Here is a 25,343-nt window from a genome sequence, read left to right as displayed (position 1 = left end):
AGTCAAATAAAAAGTGTATTATTTATTTTTTTAGAGCTAAAAACATTCTTATTCATGTTCTCTAGTTACAAACCCAATACTGATGTCAGTGTTACCACATATCCATGTGGTCAGTCAGAGGCAGACTGGCCATAGGGTAGTTCAGGGAAATAACAGATGGGTTGGTCCATCTTTGGCTCAGTGGGTCTGTCTAAATAGAGGGTTTTGCACAGAATGCTCATTATTTAGCTAATAATGGGAGCCTTGAGAGAAAACAAATGGGCAGGTGTGGGGGCCTCGAGGAAAATAATGGGCCTTTGAGTTAGAAATGCCCGGGCCGATTTCTCGTCCCAGTCTGCCCGTTGTCAGTGTCACCACATATCCAAACTCAGTGTGACTGGTCGTGTCTCCGTCCACCTGGGGGAATTGAGGTAGTGCTCACATGACCACAAGGTTTAGAAGTTAAACTAAATCAGGTTTTCAGAGGGACGTCTCTCCACAGGTCTTATAAGTTACGCCAACTAAATCAGGTTTATGAGAGCGAGGTATCTCCACATGAAATTAGATTCCAAATGAGAAAATCAAACAAAAGTAGGTAAAGGGCTGGCACCTAGCAGTGCACCTCATGAGAAAGAGATGTTAAATGTGATTACATGGTCGGCCAGCCGGTGGGAGCACCACTTAGCACACGCCGAGTGCCGCTATGTGAAAGACTTGTGAACAAATGATTTATAATGGTCTGAATAATTGTGCACATTTTTTAAAACTTAATTTAAAGTAAGATCATCCAGAACATTGTAGCAGCAACAAAAACACAGTTTATTCAATCTCAAGTCACACCCCTTCCTACAGTGCAAATTACAACCAATTTGTTTTAACTCAGTAATTTAAATAAATCAAAAATGTGCATTTGAATTTTTTTTTTATTGAACATCAGTAATCCTTAATTCCTAGTAAACATTTCCATCATTATTAAGGTTACCTGAAGTTTGGTCACTTCACGTACTATAAGGTTAAAACTCCTGTTTCACGTCACTGACAGCAACGGTATATGCATTTGATACAGTTTAGGGTGTTTGTCCGTTTTACCGCTGGTTAAACTCTACGATAGGTTTTGAACAAAACCTGAAGAGAATGTTGGCTGTAGAAGAGCGTAAGAATCCTTCCCTTCTGTTCCTCTGGCCTCCCTGGAACATGACAGTCAGTCCACCATTTTGTTTGAGACAGAGTAGAATCTCCTGCTCTTCGTCATTGTCCTCAGAAGCTGTCTGCTCCCCCTCGTCTTCCTTCTGACGTAATAACGGTAGTTCCAGGTCTGGGCTGTTTTCGGTGGGCAGCAGTCTCCTCCCCCTCGTCTTCCTTCTGACGTAATAACGGTAGTTCCAGGTCTGGGCTGTTTTCGATGGGCAGCAGTCTCCTCCCCCTCGTCTTCCTTCTGACGTAATAATGGTAGTTCCAGGTCTGGGCTGTTTTCGGTGGGCAGCAGTCTCCTCCCCCTCGTCTTCCTTCTGACGTAATAACGGTGGTTCCAGGTCTGGGCTGTTTTCGATGGGCAGCAGTCTCCTCCCCCTCGTCTTCCTTCTGACGTAATAATGGTAGTTCCAGGTCTGGGCTGTTTTCGATGGGCAGCAGTCTCCTCCCCCTCGTCTTCCTTCTGACGTAATAATGGTAGTTCCAGGTCTGGGCTGTTTTCGATGGGCAGCAGTCTCCTCCCCTCGTCTTCCTTCTGACGTAATAATGGTAGTTCCAGGTCTGGGCTGTTTTCGGTGGGCAGCAGTCTCCTCCCCCTCGTCTTCCTTCTGACGTAATAATGGTAGTTCCAGGTCTGGGCTGTTTTCGATGGGCAGCAGTCTCCTCCCCCTCGTCTTCCTTCTGACGTAATAATGGTAGTTCCAGGTCTGGGCTGTTTTCGATGGGCAGCAGTCTCCTCCCCCTCGTCTTCCTTCTGACGTAATAATGGTAGTTCCAAGTCTGGGCTGTTTTCGGTGGGCAGCAGTCTCCTCCCCCTTGTCTTCCTTCTGACGTAATAACGGTAGTTCCAGGTCTGGGCTGTTTTCGATGGGCAGCAGTCTCCTCCCCCTCGTCTTCCTTCTGACGTAATAACGGTAGTTCCAGGTCTGGGCTGTTTTCGGTGGGCAGCAGTCTCCTCCCCCTCGTCTTCCTTCTGAAGAAGGTAGTTCCAGGTCTGGGCTGTTTTCGATGGGCAGCAGTCTCCTCCCCCTCGTCTTCCTTCTGACGTAATAATGGTAGTTCCAGGTCTGGGCTGTTTTCGATGGGCAGCAGTCTCCTCCCCCTCGTCTTCCTTCTGACGTAATAATGGTAGTTCCAGGTCTGGGCTGTTTTCGGTGGGCAGCAGTCTCCTCCCCCCTCGTCTTCCTTCTGACGTAATAATGGTAGTTCCAGGTCTGGGCTGTTTTCGATGGGCAGCAGTCTCCTCCCCCTCGTCTTCCTTCTGAAGAAGGTAGTTCCAGGTCTGGGCTGTTTTCGGTGGGCAGCAGTCTCCTCCCCCTCGTCTTCCTTCTGAAGAAGGTAGTTCCAGGTCTGGGCTGTTTTCGATGGGCAGCAGTCTCCTCCCCCTCGTCTTCCTTCTGACGTAATAATGGTAGTTCCAGGTCTGGGCTGTTTTCGATGGGCAGCAGTCTCCTCCCCCTCGTCTTCCTTCTGAAGAAGGTAGTTCCAGGTCTGGGCTGTTTTCGGTGGGCAGCAGTCTCCTCCCCCTCGTCTTCCTTCTGACGTAATAACGGTAGTTCCAGGTCTGGGCTGTTTTCGGTGGGCAGCAGTCTCCTCCCCCTCGTCTTCCTTCTGAAGAAGGTAGTTCCAGGTCTGGGCTGTTTTCGATGGGCAGCAGTCTCCTCCCCCTCGTCTTCCTTCTGACGTAATAATGGTAGTTCCAGGTCTGGGCTGTTTTCGATGGGCAGCAGTCTCCTCCCCCTCGTCTTCCTTCTGACGTAATAACGGTAGTTCCAGGTCTGGGCTGTTTTCGATGGGCAGCAGTCTCCTCCCCCTCGTCTTCCTTCTGAAGAAGGTAGTTCCAGGTCTGGGCTGTTTTCGGTGGGCAGCAGTCTCAACGAGGGAACTTTACCTGGAAGTCATTAGAAAAAGAATACAGAATTACTGTATGTAAAGGCTAGCTAGTTGAAATACTGTACCTCGGAACCGTCGGCAGAGCAATTACAACATACCTCATATACCGACTACACCAGGAACAGATTAACAACAATTTGCTTCATTGTACAGTGTATGGTACCACATACAGCTTACTTATGGAATAGTCGTTTTTTTTTTTATCCGATATGCGGGTAAAATACAAATTCTTCCCAACAACAACAACAACAACAACACAATGACGTTCTGTAACTAGCTTCCATAGGCAGACTGGTTGCCTCCCACATTAACAATGTTCCCGACATACCCTGGTCTCCCTAGGTTTGGAATCTCGAGATTAGGTGGTAACTGACCCAGTTCTGCTTTCTGTATCAGGACCTGCGTGAGGGTCCACCGGATCCCGCCGATGAACGATGCCAGCAGTACCATGATGAAGCCCTTCATGTTAAACTGTGTCGACTTGAAGGTGAACATGAACAGACCGCTGGTTATCAGAAAGACCACCACGATCAGGTATGGGTTCTGGAGAAACAGGGAGACTTGGGGAGAGGTGGGGGTGGGGGGGGGGGGTCAGAACATAAGCCGATCGGGTATGGGTTCTGGAGAAACAGGGGGACTTGGGGAGAGGTGGGGGTGGGGGGGGGGGTCAGAACATAAGCCGATCGGGTATGGGTTCTGGAGAAACAGGGGGACTTGGGGAGAGGTGGTGGTGGGGGGGGGGGGGTTCTGGAGAATGTAGAGGCGAAAGAAACACACACCTATTTAGGCGAGGTGCTGGCTAGCGGAACACTTTATAAAATAAAGAAGAGCCGCACACTAGGAGCTCAGATGCAAAAATATTTATCTCCAACGTTTCGACAGACAAGCTGTCTTCATCAGGGTATAATGGCAAACACTGTGGGGTGACTCGTTTATATAGTGTTAAAATACACACAGGTGTCTGTAATCATGGCCTGGTGTGGCCTGATAGCATTGGTTAATTCTCATATATTAAAATAGCATACAAAAAACATAAATTGATAGCGTACGATCATAGATACAATTTGGCTACATAAGCCTACAAACATTTACAATGAATAGCAAAATCACAATAATCACAAGAATGGCTTCAGATCAAAGTCTACGTTGAGACCGAAGGGCGCAAGGGTCTTTAAATTACAGATCCAAGCAGCCTCTCGTTTTAACAATAAATTGTTGAGGTCACCCCCTCTCCTAGGGAGGGTGACATGTTCGATGCCAATATAACGTAGAGACGAAATCGAGTGGTTTCCTTCCAAAAAGTGGGCCGCAACTGGGTAGGTCAAGTTTTTACACCTAATGGGGCTACGATGCTCTTAGATACGTACTTTTAATTCACGCTTTGTTTTACCCACATCATTTACACCACAAGGACAAGTTATAAGATAAATAACTGCCTTCGTGGAGCACATAACACCTTTGATTGGGATCGATTTCCCTGTTTGGGGGAGTTTGAAGGATCTACATTTATAAGTGCCACTGCATTGAGCACAGCCATTACACTTGTAGTTTCCGTCCAGTAGGGGCGCAAATACACATTGTGCAGGGATATTTTGGGTTGGTAAATCAGCGCTTACCAAATGATCTCTGAGGTTTCTGCCCCGCGAGAATACGACCAAGGGAAGGTCCGAAAACACATTACCGAGACTATCATCGGATCTTAGAATGTGCCAATGTTTGTGAACGATTCCCTTAATTTGTTCAGAGCACTTTGAATAGCGGGGTAGTTAGAACGCAAGAATGCTTCTTTTTTTTTGTTTTGAATTTTTTCAATGGCAGTATTAATCTGACCATTTTTGTACCTCCTCTAATTGAATTTTCTTTGCGTCTCGGCCATATTTCTGTCGAAATCTGATTGTTTTTTTACATTCTTTTGATTTGACAGAATTGGCTGTAGGGCAAACTGTTTTTCAAGGGAAGCAGGTGACAGCTCTCAGCCCTCAACAAACTGTTAGGATCAGTAGGCTTCCTGTAAAGATCAGTGTATAGAACATTATCTTCACACAAGATCAGAAGATCAAGGAAACTGATTTGACGTGTGTCAGATTGCATAGTAAATCTCAGATGCTCAGAACAGGAGTTAAGAAAAGCATGGAACGCCTGGAGCTGTTTTGCATCACCCCTCCATAGAACAAAAATATCATCAATATACCGTTTCCAAACAATGATGTGAGGCAAGAAAACATTTTTGAGAGGATTGCAAATAGACTGTTTCTCCATGTAACCATATACAAATTAGCATAGTTAGGAGCCATGGGGGATCCCATAGCAGTACCTTTCGTCTGAATAAAGAAATCATTTAGAAACATGAAGTAGTTGTGTGTGAGTACTATTTCAGCCAATGTTATAATGCAGGCACTGGAAGGTGGTTCATTAGGGTCACGTTGCAGAATAAAATGTTCCATAGCTTCAATACCGACCTCGTGTGGAATATTTGTGTATAACGACTCAACATCAAAAGTAACTAACAAAGTGTTATCAGGGAGAAGAAGGATCAAGAGATTCAATGATAGAGATCATATTAGTGGTGTTCTTTACAAAGGAGGGGAGCTGTTCTGAGACCATACTGCTGGTGTCCTTTACAAAGGAGGGGAGCTGTTCAGAGATCATACTACTGGTGTTCTTTACAAAGGAGGGGAGCTGTTCTGCGATCATACTGCTGGTGTTCTTTACAAAGGAGGGGAGCTGTTCTGAGATCATACTGCTGGTGTTCTTTACAAAGGAGGGGAGCTGTTCTGAGATCATACTGCTGGTGTTCTTTACAAAGGAGGGGAGCTGTTCAGAGATCATACTGCTGGTGTCCTTTACAAAGGAGGGGAGCTGTTCTGAGACCATACTGCTGGTGTCCTTTACAAAGGAGGGGAGCTGTTCTGAGGTCATACTGCTGGTGTTCTTTACAAAGGAGGGGAGCTGTTCTGAGACCATACTGCTCGTGTTCTTTACAAAGGAGGGGAGCTGTTCTGCGATCATACTGCTGGTGTTCTTTACAAAGGAGGGGAGCTGTTCTGAGATCATACTGCTGGTGTTCTTTACAAAGGAGGGGAGCTGTTCTGCGATCATACTGCTGGTGTTCTTTACAAAGGAGGGGAGCTATTCTGAGGTCATACTGCTGGTGTTCTTTACAAAGGAGGGGAGCTGTTCTGAGGTCATACTGCTGGTGTTCTTTACAAAGGAGGGGAGCTGTTCTGCGAGTGGTCTAATACAAAAGTCAACAAAAGTTGAGAGAGAGGCAGTTACTGCATCAATGCCCACTACAATAGGGCGCCCTGGAGGCTTTGTAACATTCTTGTGTAATTTCGGCAAAGTATAAAAAGTGGCAATTTTAGGGTGTTAAATAACCAAAAAGTCTAGTTCTTTTTTTGGTTATCTGACCAGAATTTAAATACCCATCTAGGGCAGTAAAGATCATGTTCTGAAATTGTTGTCAAGCAGCTGTCTATGACACTCATGTACATAAACTGTCCTATCCATGAGTACAACCGACCCACCCTTATCAGCAGGGCGGGTAAGGACTGACGTATCCATGAGTACAACCGACCCACCCTTATCAGCAGGACGAATAAGGACTGTCCTATCCATGAGTACAACCGACCCACCCTTATCAGCAGGACGAATAAGGACTGTCCTATCCATGAGTACAACCGACCCACCCTTATCAGCAGGGCGGGTAAGGACTGACGTATCCATGAGTACAACCGACCCACCCTTATCAGCAGGACGAATAAGGACTGTCCTATCCATGAGTACAACCGACCCACCCTTATCAGCAGGACGAATAAGGACTGTCCTATCCATGAGTACAACCGACCCACCCTTATCAGCAGGACGAATAAGGACTGACGTATCCATGAGTACAACCGACCCACCCTTATCAGCAGGACGAATAAGGACTGTCCTATCCATGAGTACAACCGACCCACCCTTATCAGCAGGGTGGGTAAGGACTGACGTATCGGATTGTACAACCGACCCACCCTTATCAGCAGGGCGGGTAAGGACTGACGTATCGGATTGTACAACCGACCCACCCTTATCAGCAGGGCGGGTAAGGACTGACGTATCGGATTGTACAACCGACCCACCCTTATCAGCAGGGTGGGTAAGGACCGACCCACCCTTATCAGCAGGGTGGGTAAGGACCGACCCACCCTTATCAGCAGGACGAATAAGGACTGACGTATCGGATTGTACAACCGACCCACCCGTAAGGACTTTCGTATCGGATTGTACAACCGACCCACCCTTATCAGCAGGGCGGGTAAGGACTGACGTATCGGATAACCCTTTATTAAGCAAGGAGACATGGGCAGGGCTCAATATCTTGCTTGATAAATTAATACCACTCAGTCCGGTGGGTTCTGGGACCGTGTGAAAGGTCCCCTCTGCCTCTGATAGTCATTACACCGTCGGGTGTGACATCTCGTCGGTGCGTGTACCCGCGGCCACCTCCGCCCTTCCGTCGGCCCAGTCTCTCGTTGGATAAAAAACTGGTACAGGAAGCGGATGAGGCGCTGGTTGCAGAGCGTTGATCAGACAAAGTGGATAGAAGTAACCAGCCTCCCTCCTGCGTCTGTCATGGAGAGGAGGACCTCTTTTATCAGGGTTTCTCCAGAAGTAGACTTTATCCTCGGCCTTGTCTTTTTTTGTCTTGGTTGAATTTCTTGATTTTAAGTTCCTTTATTTCCAGACAATTTGTCCTGGAGCGCTTGGTTAGTTTTCATCAGTTCATTGAATATGCCATCAACATTATCATGGGTTCTGGAGAAACAGGGGGACTTGGGGGGGGGGGGTCAGGACAGAAGCCTTGCTTTTGTCCACATGCAGACATTTCACAAAGTGCGTAGAAACAAACTCATATAGATGCAGTTGCCTTTCATCGTTTACATAAAAGTAATGGAACATAAAGGTAATGGGACTGGCAAAACTACCTTTGCTAAATTATTATTGAAAAATCCCAAACCGTCCCTTTAAATACACAAAGGAAATTGAACTTCCTCCTACAGATTAAAAATATAATCCATTCACTTAATCATATAGCTCTTAACATTGAAAAGGGAGTGTTGCCTCACAGTGGTCTAAGGCACTCTTATAATATATATATAATCCATTCACTTAATTTTATTTTTTATTTTTTTTTATTTCACCTTTATTTAACCAGGTAGGCTAGTTGAGAACAAGTTCTCATTTGCAACTGCGACCTGGCCAAGATAAGGCATAGCAGTGTGAACAGACAACACAGAGTTACACATGGAGTAAACAATTAACAAGTCAATAACACAGTAGAAAAAAGGGGAGTCTATATATACATTGTGTGCAAAAGGCATGAGAAGGTAGGCAAATAATTACAATTATGCAGATTAACACTGGAGTGATAAATGATCAGATGGTTATGTAAAGGTAGAGATAGAGATATTGGTGTGCAAAAGAGCAGAAAAATAAATAAATCAAAACAGTATGGGGATGAGGTAGGTGAAAATGGGTGGGCTATTTACCAATAGACTATGTACAGCTGCAGCGATCGGTTAGCTGCTCAGATAGCAGATGTTTGAAGTTGGTGAGGGAGATAAAAGTCTCCAACTTCAGCGATTTTTGCAATTCGTTCCAATCACAGGCAGCAGAGAACTGGAACGAAAGGCGGCCAAATGAGGTGTTGGCTTTAGGGATGATCAGTGAGATACACCTGCTGGAGCGCGTGCTACGGATGGGTGTTGCCATCGTAACCAGTGAACTGAGATAAGGCGGAGCTTTACCTAGCATGGACTTGTAGATGACCTGGAGCCAGTGGGTCTGGCGACGAATATGTAGCGAGGGCCAGCCGACTAGAGCATACAAGTCGCAGTGGTGGGTGGTATAAGGTGCTTTAGTGACAAAACGGATGGCACTGTGATAAACTGCATCCAGTTTGCTGAGTAGAGTGTTGGAAGCAATTTTGTAGATGACATCGCCGAAGTCGAGGATCGGTAGGATAGTCAGTTTTACTAGGGTAAGTTTGGCGGCGTGAGTGAAGGAGGCTTTGTTGCGGAATAGAAAGCCGACTCTTGATTTGATTTTCGATTGGAGATGTTTGATATGGGTCTGGAAGGAGAGTTTAGAGTCTAGCCAGACACCTAGGTACTTATAGATGTCCACATATTCAAGGTCGGAACCATCCAGGGTGGTGATGCTGGTCAGGCGTGCGGGTGCAGGCAGCGAACGGTTGAAAAGCATGCATTTGGTTTTACTAGCGTTTAAGAGCAGTTGGAGGCCACGGAAGGAGTGCTGTATGGCATTGAAGCTCGTTTGGAGGTTAGATAGCACAGTGTCCAAGGACGGGCCGGAAGTATATAGAATGGTGTCGTCTGCGTAGAGGTGGATCAGGGAATCGCCCGCAGCATGAGAAACATCATTGATATATACAGAGAAAAGAGTCGGCCCGAGAATTGAACCCTGTGGCACCCCCATAGAGACTGCCAGAGGACCGGACAGCATGCCCTCCGATTTGACACACTGAACTCTGTCTGCAAAGTAATTGGTGAACCAGGCAACGCAGTCATCCGAAATCATATAGCTCTTAACATTGAAAAGGGAGTGTTGCCTCACGGGTGGCGCAGTGGTCTAAGGCACTCTAATAATATATATATATAATCCATTCACTTAATCATATAGCTCTTAACATTGAAAAGGGAGTCGCAAAGATTAACATTGGAGGGGGTGGGGTGGGGGGGGGGGGGAGGGGTAAAGCATTTAATGAGAATGGCCATGTGTAGACCATTCCGACTGTACACCTAGGAGCTGCATGAGAACAATACTGACTGGTGGTGGGGTGACTCATTATTAGCCTTCAATACCTGTTCTATTTTTAACATAAGTACAGATCATTGTACTTATTTCCTTCAAAATTCAGCAACATCAAGGGGCATTTTTTCACAAAGGCCAGTTTTATTGCTTTTTTAAATCAGCACAACAGTTTTCAGCTGTGCTAACATAATTGCAAAAGGGTTTTCTAATGATCAATTAGCCTTTTAAAATAATAAACTTCAATTAGTATTTGGTAGCATTGCCTTTAAATTGTGTATGATGGCCACTCCAATACCTTGACTTTGTTGTCCTTAAGTCATTTTGCCACAACTTTGGAAGTATGCTTGGGGTCATTGTCCATTTGGAAGACCCATTTGCGACCAAGCTTTAACTTCCTGACTGATGTCTTGAGATGTTGCTTCAATATATCCACATCATTTTCCTACCTCATGATGCCATCTATTTTGTGAATTGCACCAGTCTCTCCTGCAGGAAAGCACCCCCACAACATGATGCTGCCACCCCCACAACATGTGTTCTTTGGCTTGCAAGCCTCCCCCTTTTCCTCCAAACATAACAATGGTCATTATGGCCAAACAGTTCTATTTTGGTTTCATCAGACCAGAGGACATTTCTCCATAAAGTACGATCTTTGTCCTCATATGCAGTTGCAAACTGTAGTCTGGCATTTTTATGGCGGTTTTGGAGCAGTGGCTTCTTCCTTGCTGAACGGCCTTTCAGGTTATGTCGATTTAGGACTTGTTTTACTGTGGATATAGATAATTTTGTACCCGTTTCCTCCAGCATCTTCACAAGGTCCTTTGCTGTTGTTCTGGGATTGATTTGCACTTTTCACACCAAAGTACGGTCATCTCTAGGAGACAGAGTGCGTCTCCTTCCTGAGCGGTATGACGGCTGCGTGGTCCCATGGTGTTTATACTTGCGTACTATTGATTGTGCAGATGGACGTGGTACCTTCAGGTGTTTGGAAATTGCTCCCAAGGATCAACCAGACTTGTGGAGGTCTACAATTATTTTCTGAGGTCTTGGCTGATTTATTTAGATTTTCCCATGATGCCAAGCAAAGAGGAACAGAGTTCAAAGGTAGGCACTAAAATACATCCACAGGTACACCTCCAATTGACTCTAATGATGTCAATTAGCCTATCAGAAGCTTCTAAAGCCATGACATCATTTTCTGGCATTTTCCAAGCTGTTTAAAGGCACAGTCAACTTAGTGTATGTAAACTTCTGACACACTGGAATTATGATTCAGTGAATTATAAGTGAAATCATCTCTGTAAACAATTTTTGAAAAAATTACTTGTGTCATGCACAAAGTAGATGTCCTAACCGACGTGCCAAAACTATAGTTTGTTGACAAGAAATTTGTGGAGTGGTTGAAAAACGAGTTTTAATGACTCCAACCTTAGTGTATGTAAACTTCCGACTTCAACTGTACGTGTGTATGTATGTATGCAATTAAACAAATATAGATACATTTGTGTATGTATACGATTAAGTAAGCATGTGTGTATGTATGCAATTGAATAAATATATTAGGGCAGCAGGTAGCCTAGTGGTTAGAGTATTACAGCATTGGACCAGTAACCGAAAGGTTGCTAGGTAAAACTTTGTCGTTCCGCCCCTGAACAAGTTAGTTAACACACTGTTCTTTGGACGTCATTGTGAATACGAAGTTGTTCTTTAACTGAATGATAGTGAAGACATCAAAACTATGAAATAACACATGGGGAATCGTGTACTGTAGTAACCAAAAAAGTGTTAAACAAATCTAAATGTATTTTATATGTGAAATTCTTCAAAGTAGCCCCACTTTGCCTTGATGACAGCTTTGCACACTCTTGGCATTCTCTCAACCAACTGGAATACATTTAAATTAAAAGGTGTGCCTTGTTAAAAAGTTAATTTGAAGTATTTATTTCCTTCTTGAGCCAATCAGTTGTGTTGTGACAAGGTAGGGGTGGTATACAGAAGATAGCCCTATTTGGTAAAAGACCCAGGTCCATATTATGGCAAGAACAGCTCAAATAAGCAAAGAGAAACAACAGTCCATCATTACTTTAAGACATGAAGCTCAGTCAATCTGGAAAATTTCAATAACTTTATTTTAATTTTAGTGCAGTCACAAAAACCATCAAGCGCTATGATGAAACTGGCTCTCATGAGGACCGCCACAGAACAGGAAGACCCAGAGTTACCTCTGCTGCAGAGGATAAGTTCATTAGAGTTAACTGCACCTCAGGTTGCATCCCAAATAACTGCTTCACAGAGTACAAGTAACAGACATCTCAACATCAACTGTTCAGAGGAAGCATGGAGGAGGAGGTGTGATGGTGTGGGGGTGCTTTGCTGGTGACACCGTCTGTGATTTATTTAGAATTCAAGGCACACTTCACCAGCATGGCAGCGATACGCCATCCCATCTGGTTTGCGCTTAGTGAGACTATCATTTGTTTTTTCCATGGACAATGACCCAAATCACACCTCCAGGCTGTGTAAGGGCTATTTGACCAAGAAGGAGAGTGATGGAGGGCTGCATCAGATGACCTGGCCTCCACAATCAAACTTTTTTACTTATTTTTTATCTTTTATCTTTATTTAACCAGGTAGGCTAGTTGAGAACACCTTTATTTAACCAGGTAGGCCAGTTGAGAACACCTTTATTTAACCAGGTAGGCTAGTTGAGAACACCTTTATTTAACCAGGTAGGCCAGTTGAGAACACCTTTATTTAACCAGGTAGGCTAGTTGAGAACACCTTTATTTAACCAGGTAGGCCAGTTGAGAACACCTTTATTTAACCAGGTAGGCCAGTTGAGAACAAGTTCTCATTTATAACTGCGACCTGGCCAAGATAAAGCAAAGTGACAAAAAACAACACAGAGTTACACATGGGATAAACAAAAGTACAGTCAATAACACAATAGAAAAATCTATATACAGTGTGTGCAAATGGAGTAGGGAGGTAAGGCAATAAATAGGCCATAGTAGCGAATTAATTACAATTTAGCAAATTAACACTGGAGTGATAGATGTGCAGATGATGTGCAAGTAGAAATACTGGTGTGCAAAAGAGCAGAAAAGTAAATAAAAACAATATGGGGATGAGGTAGGTAGTTGGATGGGATATTTTCAGATGGGCTGTGTACAGCTGCAGCGATCAGTAAGCTGCTCAGATAGCTGATGCTTAAAGTTCGTGAGGGAGATAGAAGTCTCCAACTTCAGCGATTTTTGCAATTTGTTCCAGTCATTGGCGGCCAAAGTAGGTGTTGGCTTTGGGGTTGGGGACCTCAACCCAATTTCAGTTACTGATCCAACAGGCTACCTGCCCTAAAATAGCATGCTATGTCTCTTGAGGAGTGTGAGCTAGCCTCAGACTCACCTTCATTAGCCAGCCTCAGACTCACCTTCATTAGCCAGCCTCAGACTCACCTTCATTAGCCAGCCTCAGACTCAACTTCATTAGCCACTTGTTAAAAAAAAGTAATGCCGATGGAGAAGACATAGAAAAAGAGGACCAGGCTCACAGACCGGTCTGTCCGGCATAGGATCTGGACAGGGCAAGCTATGGTGCAGGTTCACTCTCCCCCACAAAAACTACTGCAGGGGCACCATCTTCAAACGGGAGCAATGTACCACGCTGTGCTGTGCTGTGCTGAAGGTTGGACAGTTAGAAGGGAGGGAAGAGGGGGAGAGAGAGAAAGATGGGAGTAGTTGACAATATAATCAAATTACTGATATAATTTGCTGCTAGCTGAGCATGAAACCTGGTCTCAGAGCATTTTGTATTATTCTGTATGTAAATCCGAGAAGCTCCATTAGTATGTTATGATACGTTTGGTATCGTCAGAGATACATTTGAGGAGATGGGGAAACTCCATTGGAATCGTATTAACGCCCATTGTGTACGTTGCCCATGCTATGTCAATAGGCAGCGCGGTGCATTCTGGGTGATTCTGGGACTAAGGAGTGTTCTCCTTCAAGCAGTGAACAAGAGTCAATTGGGCACTAGCTCAAAAATCCAACACTAGCATTAATTTTGTCAACAATTAGTACAATATTACAAATCTTTTCCAATATGTGAGATAATGAACTTGCTATCTGTAGTATTGTATAGTTTTGGAATTGTGAAATTACGTACTTCCGTGGAAAATCGCAGTGTCTCTCTAATCATAACCTGACTTTGAGAAGGGATTGCGTGACGATCAGTTTAGCAACTGCGTGATGCAGCAAGACAACGTGAATGCGATTGGTCTAGTCTGCTGGGTGGGGCGTTATACGTTCCTCCATTCATTGCCCAATGGGATTCCCATCTCCTCCTTTCTCTAATATCTCTGGTATGGTTTACATAAAACAGATGGTTAAGGCAAACATTGGGTGGTTTGTTGGGGTAGGTGTATGACGCTTACGTCTAACAACTCAAAGGTTGCGAGTTCAAATCTTATCACGGACAACTTTAGTATTTTAGCAATTTTAAGTATTTACTACTTTTTAGCTACTTTGCAACTACTTAGCATGTTAGCTAAACCTTTCTCTAACCCTAACCATTTTAGATAACCCTTCCCCTAACTCCTAAACTTAACCTTTAGTCTAGCTAACGTTAGCGAGATAACTAACATTAGCCACAATTTGTAACATAACATACATTTTGCAGATCCATAACATATTGTTCATTTTGCAAAATCGTAACAAATAAAACAATTTGTAATTCATAACATATCATATCATCGTTCAGGTTTAAAATACAGAATAGTATGAAATGCTCTGAGACCAGGTTGCAGCGAGCATGTGACAGACTACTGAGTTGAACAATCTGTCTGACCAGTCTTATCAGTAAGCATACTCCAATGTTTATGTTGGCACAGGCATAGGTTTACATGTGTGTGAACATGAGCATGCAGATTTTACAAAATAATTGAATGATTAAACATTGTAGCAGCGATGTCACCAGAAAATCCAGTGGCCAAACTAAATCGATTGCATTGCTGATGACACCGGAAAGCAGTATGTATGGGCAAACCACCGGGCTAGTAGTCGATAACTTGCTAGTTAGCTCCGGTTTGGCGCTAGCTGCACCAGAGATCTTATAAAACTGTGGCTACCATCTGGTTGAACTCACCAGCTCAACTTGCGAACGGCGGCGGTAACATAAGCAAAGTTTGGCAGGTCCCGGTTGTCTGCTTCTTATTCGATGAGGTTTAACAGCGGTTGGCATCCAATATGTTGCATTACCGCCACCTACTCGACAACTCCCGTATACTTTGCTCCAGTCGGCTGCTGTAAAGCTAGGTCTAATTTAATTGTAAATGTACTCTTGTGAATATGACATTTGGCAAAAAGAATAATGAAATTGATTACATTAAATTGTTTACAATTATTTATATCGTAGGTATATAATCCCAGCAGTACATCTCTCCATAATAGGGTAAAATCTTAATAAATATGTTCAACTATAAATCTACTGTCTTTTTGTATTTTTTATTGTATTATGAACACAACAAATACAAAATAACAGAAATGTACAAACAAGAGTACATAAACCTAACAGTATGACATATCAAGATTCATTTTCAAGTTGTTAAATACTTTTATGGTGCATATTGCTTTTTTGTTTTTACATTTACTGATAATTTAAAAATAATATTTAACTTCTATCTTAAATCATGTGAAAGGGGGTTTGTTCTTTGCCCACTTAATTTTATGGACAAATAATCTTCCATGAAAGATAAACAAATGAACAATGGAAGTTAAATCAGGGTCCATATCATTTGGTTCAAAATAAAACATAATATCAGAGTCTTTCAAATTAGCATTAATAGTTGTTTCTTTTAAAATAAAATCTTCTAACTCACACAAAAATCTTCTGATAAAAGAGTAGTCCCAAAATAAATGGTCAAGAGTCTCTGGGTCACAATCACAAAATACACATTTATTATCACATTGCTAACATAACTGCAACACGGTTTTCTAATGATCAATTAGCCTTTTAAAATGATAAACTTGGATTAGCTAACACAAAGTGCCATTGGAACACAGGAGTGATGGTTGCTGATAATGGGCCTCAGTAGCCTATGTAGATATTACATTTTAAAAATCTGCCGTTTCCAGCTGCAATAGTAATTTACAACATTTACAATGTCTACACTGTATTTCTGATCAATTTATTGTTATTTTAATGGACAAAAAAATGTGCTTTTCTTTCAAAAACAAGGATATTTCTAAGTGACCCCAAACTTTTGAACGGTAGTGTGTGTTATGGGTCACTCTTAGTTTTCCTTATCGCCACTGTGGAATGTCCATGTTGATCGTCTTGGTTCTCTTGATCCATCCACCTGTCTTCTTTGTTAGTCAGGCCTGACGCCTTCATTACGTAGTTTATTCCTGTAATGTCATGTAATATGGCTGAAGATGCAGAATTTTATGCCCGGCCCCTTCTAATAGGGTAAAACAGACTCGTTAGATATTTGACCACACACCCTCAAGACAGACTACATGTCCTCTGTCAAATCAAGACTGGAATTTTTACTCAAAACAAAAGTTGTAAAAGTATGCTAGACATTTATAAAATAAATCACACCTAGTTTGATGTTTCTGTGACCAACTGAATTAGTTACTGATTTATACCGCTTTAAATAGCATTTGAAACGTTTTATGTATTCCAACAAATCAAGACTGGAATTTTTACTCAAAACAAAGGTTGTAAAAGTATGCTAGACATTTATAGGAAAAAAACATCTGTTTTTACGTTTCTGTGACAATCGATCAATTAAGTTATTGATTTTTACAATTTTAAAATGACTTTTGGCGAATGTCTGTTGAATGTCTGTTGAATGTCCGTCGAATGTGTAATGTGTGAATATAAAACCAACTTTACCTCGGTGTCTTACCGCAGATTCTTTACATGAATACAGCGTCAAAAAAGATGCAACGACGTTTCTGGGTGGTCGTTACAAAAAGGTACAATTTGAATGTATGCCTTTTTATCACACTTCTTCATATAGTGGTTTTCAGGATAATATTTATGAATAATTTAAAAATAAACTTTTTAAATAAGTAGGTATGTGTGAGGCAACATCCAATCCCTTTGAAGGCACACTATTTATACATATTTTTGTGTGAAACCACATTTTCTGCGTTGTTGTTCAAATAAGTTGTTTTATTTTGTATAATATAAGCTTCTGTCTTAAGCATCCTAAATAAAGCAACGACTCAAAGCTGCGCCACGGAGTTTTGATAAAAAAAACGTCAATCTGATAATCACTATTTATTGCTGACCAGCAGATATCACTAATGTACATTGTGAAAAGATAATGGAGCTCCCTGTAATTAACCGTTTTCCGGGTGAAAGCCCTGAAGCTTTCAGAAAACCTCACTTTGCAGCACAAACCATCCCGACTGACGCATTGATCACACCGACACCATCATTACACAAAATGGTACTCAGTATCATCTGGATATGTGTGCAAGCAAATTAACCTATGCACTGGATTTTTACTCTCCTGGAGCCGCTGGTGCATGTTGGATGTTGGAGCACGTCCCCATTCTCATCTACGGGGCTGTAGAGGAGCAGGTTGAGAGCTTCAAGTTCCTTGGTGTCCATATCACCAACAAACAGCATGGTCCAAACACACCAACCAGTCACAAAGCCTATTCCCCTTCAGGAGACTGAAAAGGTTTGACATGGGTCCTCAGATCCTCAAAGTTATACAGCTGTACCATCGAGAGCATCCCGACTGGTTGCATCACCGTCTGGTATGGCATCTGCTCGGCCTCCGACTGCAAGGCACTACAGAGGGTAGTGCGTATGGCCCAGTACATCACTGGGGCCAAGCTTCCTGCCATCCAGGACCTCTATACCAGGCGGTGTCAGAGGAGGGTCCTAAATATTGTCAAAAAGACTCCAGCCACCCTTGTTCTCTCTGCTACCGCACGGCAAGCGGTACCGGAGCACCAAGTCTAGGTCCAAAAGGCTTCTTAACAGCTTCTACCCCCAAGCCATAAGACTCCTGAACAGCTGGCTACCCAGACTATTTGCATTGTCCCCCTCTCCCCCACGTTTACACTGCTGCTACTCTCTCTTTATTATCTATAAATTGTCACTTTAACTCTACCTACATGTAGATATTACCTCATTTACCTTGACTAACCGGTGCCCCTGCACATTGATTGACGCTGTACATAGCCTCGCTGCTGCAATTTTACTGCTGCTCTTTAATTATGTTTTTATTTTTAACTTAACACTTGTTTTTCTTAAAACTGCATTGTTGGTTAAGCATTTCACTGTAAGGTCTAATCTTGTATTCGGCGCATGTGACAAATAACATTTGATTTGAGCCCCACTCACCGCAGCTAGGTGGCAGTATTATTATTTTTCCAAGCAAAATAACGCCAAGACAAGTGCTGTAAGTACTTCCGGTGGCAAATACAGTGAAGAAGAAATCGTTAATTCGGAGGTTTGGCTGTTGTGCTCCTAGGTTTTTATTATTGATATTAAGCTAAAATAAATATAAACACCTCGACACAAACCGTTTCAGGATTCCAATTGCATCTTCCTGAAACGTTTGCGAAACACCTTTGGACACTGGGATTTGTAACTAGCCAGCTAAGTTAGCCACGTTATTAATTAGCTAGTTAGCTAACGCTAGCTACAATTGCTAGCTCTAGTACACCGTTTGGCGCTGGTAGAATGGCGGAGGAGGAAGACGAAACCAATTTCGACGAGGATTTGGATGACGGGGCGGGTGGAACCGATGGGAGCCACGGCAAGCGAAAACGGTTGTTTTCTAAAGAGCTTCGGTGTATGATGTATGGGTTTGGAGACGACCAGAATCCCTACACTGAATCAGTGGACATCCTGGAGGACCTTGTGATCGAGTTCGTCACGGAGATGACACACAAAGCCATGTCCATCGGACGCCAGGGCCGTGTCCAGGTGGAAGACATTGTTTTCCTCATCCGGAAAGATCCAAGGAAGTTTGCCAGAGTGAAGGACCTCTTGACGATGAACGAGGAGTTGAAGAGAGCCCGCAAGGCCTTTGATGAAGCAAACTATGGTTCTTAGGTCCTGTGGTTGTAGAGGGATATGGGCTTCAACATGGATTTTTTTTCCCGCATTGTCCATGCTGTGTATTCTGCTATGATTATTAAACATGTTTTTATAAGGATCTAACGTTTATTTTGTAGCAGATGTGGCCATAGAGATGTTAATTGACCATCCACTTGTGACTTCAGTTATGTTTGTGCTCATGTCAAATGCCAATGCCTTATATACATATCTTTATCAAAATCATCTGTGTGTGGCTTTCTGGCAGACTAGATGCTATGTTGCTGCCTTTCAGTTGGGAATTATACGTTTGTTCACAAATAATCTCTCAATCTAATAGCGTAGACGAATAACAGGATGGCAGGTAGCTGAGAGTTTTGCTGTTTCGAATACCTGAGCTGACACTGAAAAAAATGGTCTGTACCCTTGAGCAAGGCACTTAACCCTGATTTGTTTTAGGGGGGCTGCCTACTATGGCTTACCCTGTAAAACATCACAATTCACTGCACCTATCCGGTGTATGTGAAAACTTAATACTGGAAAGTTCTCATTAAAGTCCGTCTGCTGAAGGATATTGCTTTGCAGTATAAATCATGTCATGTGAGCTAACTTTGCTCTTGTGAGAGGATTGTCCCATTCCTCGCTAAGGATAGGCATGGTGAAATGAATACAGTAACTTACACCTTTTGACACCGTCTTCCATCCTTTACGGAGATATTTATTTCAGGACATGGCCCAGAGGGGAGGTCAATGTAGACTTTCTATATGAATCCATGGATTAGTTTTTGTTCCGGGACCATTTAACTTGCTCCTACAACTTTAGACAGTGGATATATAGTGTTATTGTTGAATAAACTATTTGGCCTGTGCTGTTATTAAATGTTTGCAAATGAATGCACATGGACCTAACTGCATGCAATGAAACTGCAAGACGGAGTTTATCCTTTGTCTCTTAACCCTGGGTTTCCTCAAACTCTGTCCTGGAGCCTCTCCCCTCCCCTCCCTACCTTTTGTTTTTTACCCAAGGACTGCACAGCGGATTCAAACAACCAACTCCAAGCTTTGAATCGGCTGTGGGCAAAAGGTGCACCCCTGGGGGGCAGGACCAACTTTAGGAAACCCTGCCTTAACTCACTGTATCAGTACTCTATTTTAAGTGGGACTCCTTTGGCTCAAATTGTTTGCATAATCAATATATTAAAAACTTGCCAGGATTTCCCCGATGGTATATATTTATTTGTATTTTGCAATGAGTAAGTAGGCCTAGCTTCACTGCTTTCTAATCTGGCTTGTTATTTTGGTCCAAAACGGTAACAACGGCATCAAAGACAAGATGGATGTATGAATCAAAGTAAAACACAAACATTTTGACATTCCTCAATAATAGCCTACAGACCAACTTCCAGTGAGCATGTGTTTATTAATATCTCCTTTCAAACAATTTATTATTACAGTGACGTGATTGGTCTAAGCAGCGATCACAAGCAGCCCATTAGACTACGTCCTGACTAAGCTCCCAGCTTCAGGCTGTTGTGCTGAGTGCCTATGATGCACTGAGCCATTCTGTAGAGTTGCAGTTATTTTCACATCCCGGGCCTTGCCCACCTAATTTGGGGAACAGCAGCAGCTTGGCGTCAATCACAAGCAGGAAGGGCTCAAAAGCTCTGGTAACTTCCACCAGGTGCCTGTCGAACAGGTCTAGTTGTTTTTTGAGGTGGATGAACGGGGGCAATGGACCAGATAGGGAGGGTGAGTTGGAGTGGGTCAATAGAGGATCGGAATAGGTCAGCAGGGGTCAAAGGAAGGAGGAATGTCCATGAGTCTCCGTTTTACTGCACATTTTCCATCATCTTGAGGAATTCTGAAAAATTAATCCATTATGAACAAAACATTTAAATGTATTTCAGGGTCAATTAAAAAGTCCCTCAGTATCCATTATGAAAATGCAGGTCGTAGGCTAATTAGCCAATCAGCACCACAGTTATAATCAAAGGCATCATCCCTATGTCCTACCGTCAAAGTCCAGCATGCCATCAGCGTTCTTGTCTCCATCCTTCAGCAGCTCATCAATTTCCTCCTCTGAGATTTGTTCTCCAGAGCTGCGGATGATGATGGCGAACTCTTCTCTGTCGATATAGCCGTCGGCATTCCTGCATTAGTAACACATTGGAAGGAGTTTAAGAGCCTTTCGCCATCATTTGAAAGCTGACTGTAATTACACACATGTAAACGGTAACCTCTTCTCCCCAAGCCTGTAACCTACTTGTCGAACACACGGAAACATTCCGCTAACTCTCCCTCGGACTTTCCGGCCTGGTCCTCCTTTAGGAGCCTCACCATCATGACCAAGAACTCCTCGAAGTCGATGGTTCCGCTACCTGAGGTGAAGGGCCAGATTACGCATCACGCGCAAATAAAAAACTACTACAGACAATGTTAACAGGCGCGCGAATAAAAAACTACTACAGACAATGTTAACAGGCGCGCGAATAAAAAACTACTACAGACAATGTTAACAGGTACTTATGAAACACTGGTCACCTGAGCACAACACGGGCATTGGTTTTACCAAAACGCAAGTGTTCCATTTAGGTTTATATATACACACATTCATGTAGGCTAACATGAGTCAATTTTAGATTCAGCAGTTTCTCACCATCCTCATCGACCTCCTCAATGATTTCATCCAACTCCTCTCTTGTCGGATTCTGGCCCAACATCCTCATGACCTGACCCAATTCCTTGGTGCTGATATCACCGCCACCGTCGGTGTCAAACATGTCGAAGGCAGCCTTGAACTCTAGAATGATTAGGCCATAAGTATCGGGAAACGAATTATTATATTCATTAGACCTGACGTGAATTAACGGCAACATGGTTTGCTATGGGCCTACTCACCGTTAAGCATCTCCTCGCTCAAGTATGAGCGGGCCTCCTGTTGCGCGTCAGTCTAGAGGAAAAACAGCGCCACGTGTGTCAAGTCATTGTAGTGACCATCTCTCCAAGACAACATATATATTTTTTTGAAGCAAAAGTTATTGGCTATTAGCATTCGTGTGTTTGTATTGACAGTCACACGTGCCCTGCCCAAAAAGGGTAGGTTAAGCCTATACGGCCTACGGACAGCTCTTAGGCCAAGTGAAAATGTGCCATGCTATTTAAGGCTCAACACATTACACCCCCCCCCCCCCCTCCTCCCTCCGTATATGGCCATACTGACATACAATCCGACAGAATTTGTCGCATAAGCACTATCCGCAGCCTTGCTGTCGGACTCCCTTTTAGGTTGTGTGCCTGACAAGTACCCATATCTACCCTGCGCCCCCACAACTTTCATGTTCCAGATATGGATATATAAAGTAGATATCTATACACACTATAAACTTAGATATATAAATTAGATATATATCTATACACTGTAAACATATTACACTTTATATTTTTTGGTTAAGCAATTTAGTGATTGTTATTATCAAGATGATTGAGAAATCATGATCTAAGCTAATTACTGTACTATTTCAATCTGATGTTTTATACCTTACACTTTATATTGAGACAATACATTGTTGAAATTATTCTAAAATAAATAATTTCAAAATTAGGCTAATTTAATTTTAATTGCCCTAATTTCTGTACCCATCCAAATGTAACATTGCACATTTAACCTATACAAACTCGCTGTTCATTATGCTTTCATTCGTGTAATTGGTTGCATGTGTTCAAGTCATTGTTCTTACCATGGTTGCTGATTAGCTTTCCCCTAAATATCCACGGAAATATAGCCCAAAGGAGTGGTCAATCCGGGTGCACCTCAACAGAAAGACTAGACGTCAAGTGAGTTTAGACACACTTTAAACCGGTCACCTAAGACACGCCCACTGATGCTCACAGGACTCCAGATTTAGAATCTTGAACTTTTTAGGGTTCTGAGGCCCTCCACCAGCCAATAAAAGTGGAGAGTGGTGGTCTTGAATCTGCAAACATTTAATTGATGGGGTAAACTTAGCTATTAGGAAGTTTTGGGAAGTTTTCAGGTACATGTCACTATTGAAATGCGCACAACATTTCTGGGCATTGAAGTAAGACTTTTTATTAGTATCCATCTACCAGTTGTTTCTTTTGATTGTAAGTCAAGTGTCAAACTCATTCCACGAAGGGCTGAGTGTTTGCTGGTTTTCGCTCTTCCCTTGTAATTGATTGATGAATTAAGGTCAATAATTATTAAAAACTCCCTTCACCTGGTTGTCGAGGTCTTAATTGAAAGGAAAAAACAAAAACCAGCAGAGACCAGCCCCCCCCCAGGCAATGAGTTTGACACCCCTGTTGTAAGTGCAGCAGGTTTGAGGTGCCTGAATGTAACAGTATGCCTATCTATTCCCTGTCAGACACAATGTTTTAGCTCATCAACCTAAACAAATTCCCTCTCCGGAACCACTCTCCAAGTTTAAACCTTTTTTTGCAGATTTCCAGAAGGGAATGAAGCCAGCCCTTTTAAGCAATCTCTGAAATTATTACATTCTGAAACAAGGTGTAGTTTATGTCCAAGCATGCACTTGTGATTTCAAGCAAACATGGTGATTGCTGTTACCATACTTTAAACCAAGGTAGGCCTCTGCATTGCTGATAAAGAAGGGTGGGCCCAGAGTGGTTTGTGACTATGGGATGGCGTTTCCTTCTGGGCGTGAAACCCTACCCTGTGGAAAAGGGCTGCCTTGAATAGCAGACGATTTATGGTTGTATGGGGACAGGACAGAGACGGAGCACGCCCTTAATCACAGTATCGTATCCAATAAACCGGCCAACCACTCAATATTTGACTCTCCTTGTATGGTGGTAGTTTCCTGAGCAGAGGGAGGAGGAGCGTTGGGATACTGGGGTATTATGGGGAAGAAGGGGGTGGGATGTTGTTAGTGGTGGTGGCGAGGAGGGAGGGGGGAGGGTTTAATGGCTATATACTCAGGGAGCAGAGGATATCCACCAAAATAAGGATTTGGTGGGGTGCTGCTACGACACATTACAAACCTCCTCTAGGTTCTTATTCCAGACATCTTCAAGGTACGCTGTTGCATCTGGTAGCGGTGTCAGAGCCCCCGGGGATGGCATCTTACAATACTGATATGGTATTTGTAACCTCTTCATGGAGACAGAGCAGTGTCAGAGCGGTGTCAGAGCATTCTTGTCACTGTTAACTACTGCAGTCTCGTTTTTTGATCATCATGGATGACATCTCACAAGTGATGAAAAGATCATTGATTTTGCAAGTTGCATTTAGCGACTCAATTAGAAGCTTCTGAAAGTTTTCTTCATCTGTACAGTCTTTTTATTTTTATTTAACTGTTTTGGACTTTGCTCCTTAACCTAATGTTGTAGGCTTATTTCTCTTTCATCCGTTTTAATTAATCTTTCAAGATTCATCACACGAAAAACGACAACAAAGGACCTCAGAAGGATTAGGCAGAGTCAATCAGGATGACTGTTTTTTTTTCTGTGGACTTTGGAACAAAGGTGTTTTCAGAAACCAAGGACACTGACTAGTGGGAATAGTTATTATATGGGAATAGGAGAGAGGAGGAGAACGTGGAATATACGGGGTGAGGGAGGGCTAGGATACCTGAAATATTGTAGTCATAAGTCAGGGTGGGGGAGAGTGGCAAGGCAAGGCAGGTGGGGGCTAGGATACCTGAGATGTTGCAGTCATAAGTCAGGGTGGGGGAGAGTGGCAAGGGACGGGGGTAGAAGTAGCTGTGGTGGGGGGAGGGGTAGTGGTACTGGAGCATTCTGTTTCATTAGAGTAGGGCTGATAGTGTTGCATTATGAGAGAAAAGGTAGAGTGGAGTCATACAGAAGGAGCAGACAATGATCCAGTCTACTGGATCAACATGGCAACAAGGAGATGGAAACAAATGTTAAAGATGAAAGCAGATTTATTTTGAAAGTACTCTGTACAGGGTTGAGACTGCAAGAGGGGAGAGACGCAGAAAGGAGAGGAGCCAGTTGGCGAGTCACGGAAGGAGAGGGGTGAGACGCAGAAAGGAGAGGAGCCAGTTGGCGAGTCACGGAAGGAGAGGGGTGAGACGCAGAAAGGAGAGTGGCAAGACGCAGAGAGGAGAGTGGGAGGGGTGAGACACAGAGAGGAGAGGAGAGGATAGGGGGAGGGGCGAGACGCAGAGAGGAGAGGGGGAGGGGTGAGACACAGAGAGGAGAGTGGGAGGGGTGAGACACAGAGAGGAGAGGGGGAGGGGTGAGACACAGAGAGGAGAGGGGCGAGACGCAGAGAGGAGAGGAGAGGGGTGAGACACAGAAAGGAGAGGAGAGGATAGGGGGAGGGGCGAGACGCAGAGAGGAGAGGGGCGAGAAGCAGAGAGGAGAGGGGCGAGGGGAGGGGTGCAAGAGGCGAG

General features: G+C 43.4%; 2 protein-coding genes and 1 long non-coding RNA gene across 3 annotated transcripts; 1 reads left to right on the top strand and 2 right to left on the bottom strand.

The window, feature by feature from the left end:
- Positions 1–11,987: 11,987 nt before the first annotated feature.
- LOC149976976 (uncharacterized) lies at positions 11,988–15,102 on the bottom strand. The gene is made up of 2 exons (XR_016487522.1): positions 15,022–15,102; positions 11,988–13,557 (listed from the first exon to the last, which is right to left on the bottom strand). It is a non-coding gene; the product is annotated as an uncharacterized LOC149976976 (long non-coding RNA).
- A 3,196-nt stretch (positions 15,103–18,298) lies between these two features.
- LOC110492630 (TATA-box binding protein associated factor 13) lies at positions 18,299–20,159 on the top strand. The gene has a single exon (XM_021567055.3). The coding sequence runs from the start codon at positions 18,589–18,591 to the stop codon at positions 18,961–18,963; it is 375 nt and encodes a 124-aa protein (XP_021422730.1). The 5' UTR covers positions 18,299–18,588; the 3' UTR covers positions 18,964–20,159.
- Positions 20,160–20,345: 186 nt separating this feature from the next.
- On the bottom strand, positions 20,346–22,770 carry LOC110492629 (troponin C, skeletal muscle). The gene is made up of 6 exons (XM_021567054.3): positions 22,683–22,770; positions 21,844–21,895; positions 21,602–21,745; positions 21,209–21,323; positions 20,959–21,095; positions 20,346–20,806 (listed from the first exon to the last, which is right to left on the bottom strand). Exons 1-6 carry the CDS (start codon positions 22,683–22,685, stop codon positions 20,775–20,777), a joined length of 483 nt encoding a protein of 160 aa, XP_021422729.1. The 5' UTR covers positions 22,686–22,770; the 3' UTR covers positions 20,346–20,774.
- Between the last annotated feature and the right edge of the window lie 2,573 nt (positions 22,771–25,343).

This window comes from Oncorhynchus mykiss, chromosome 16 (assembly GCF_057628025.1).
Source record: "Oncorhynchus mykiss isolate SJ-2025 chromosome 16, ASM5762802v1, whole genome shotgun sequence".
NCBI classification, from domain to species: Eukaryota; Metazoa; Chordata; class Actinopteri; order Salmoniformes; family Salmonidae; genus Oncorhynchus; species Oncorhynchus mykiss.
This window is presented reverse-complemented; position numbering and strand designations above follow the sequence as displayed.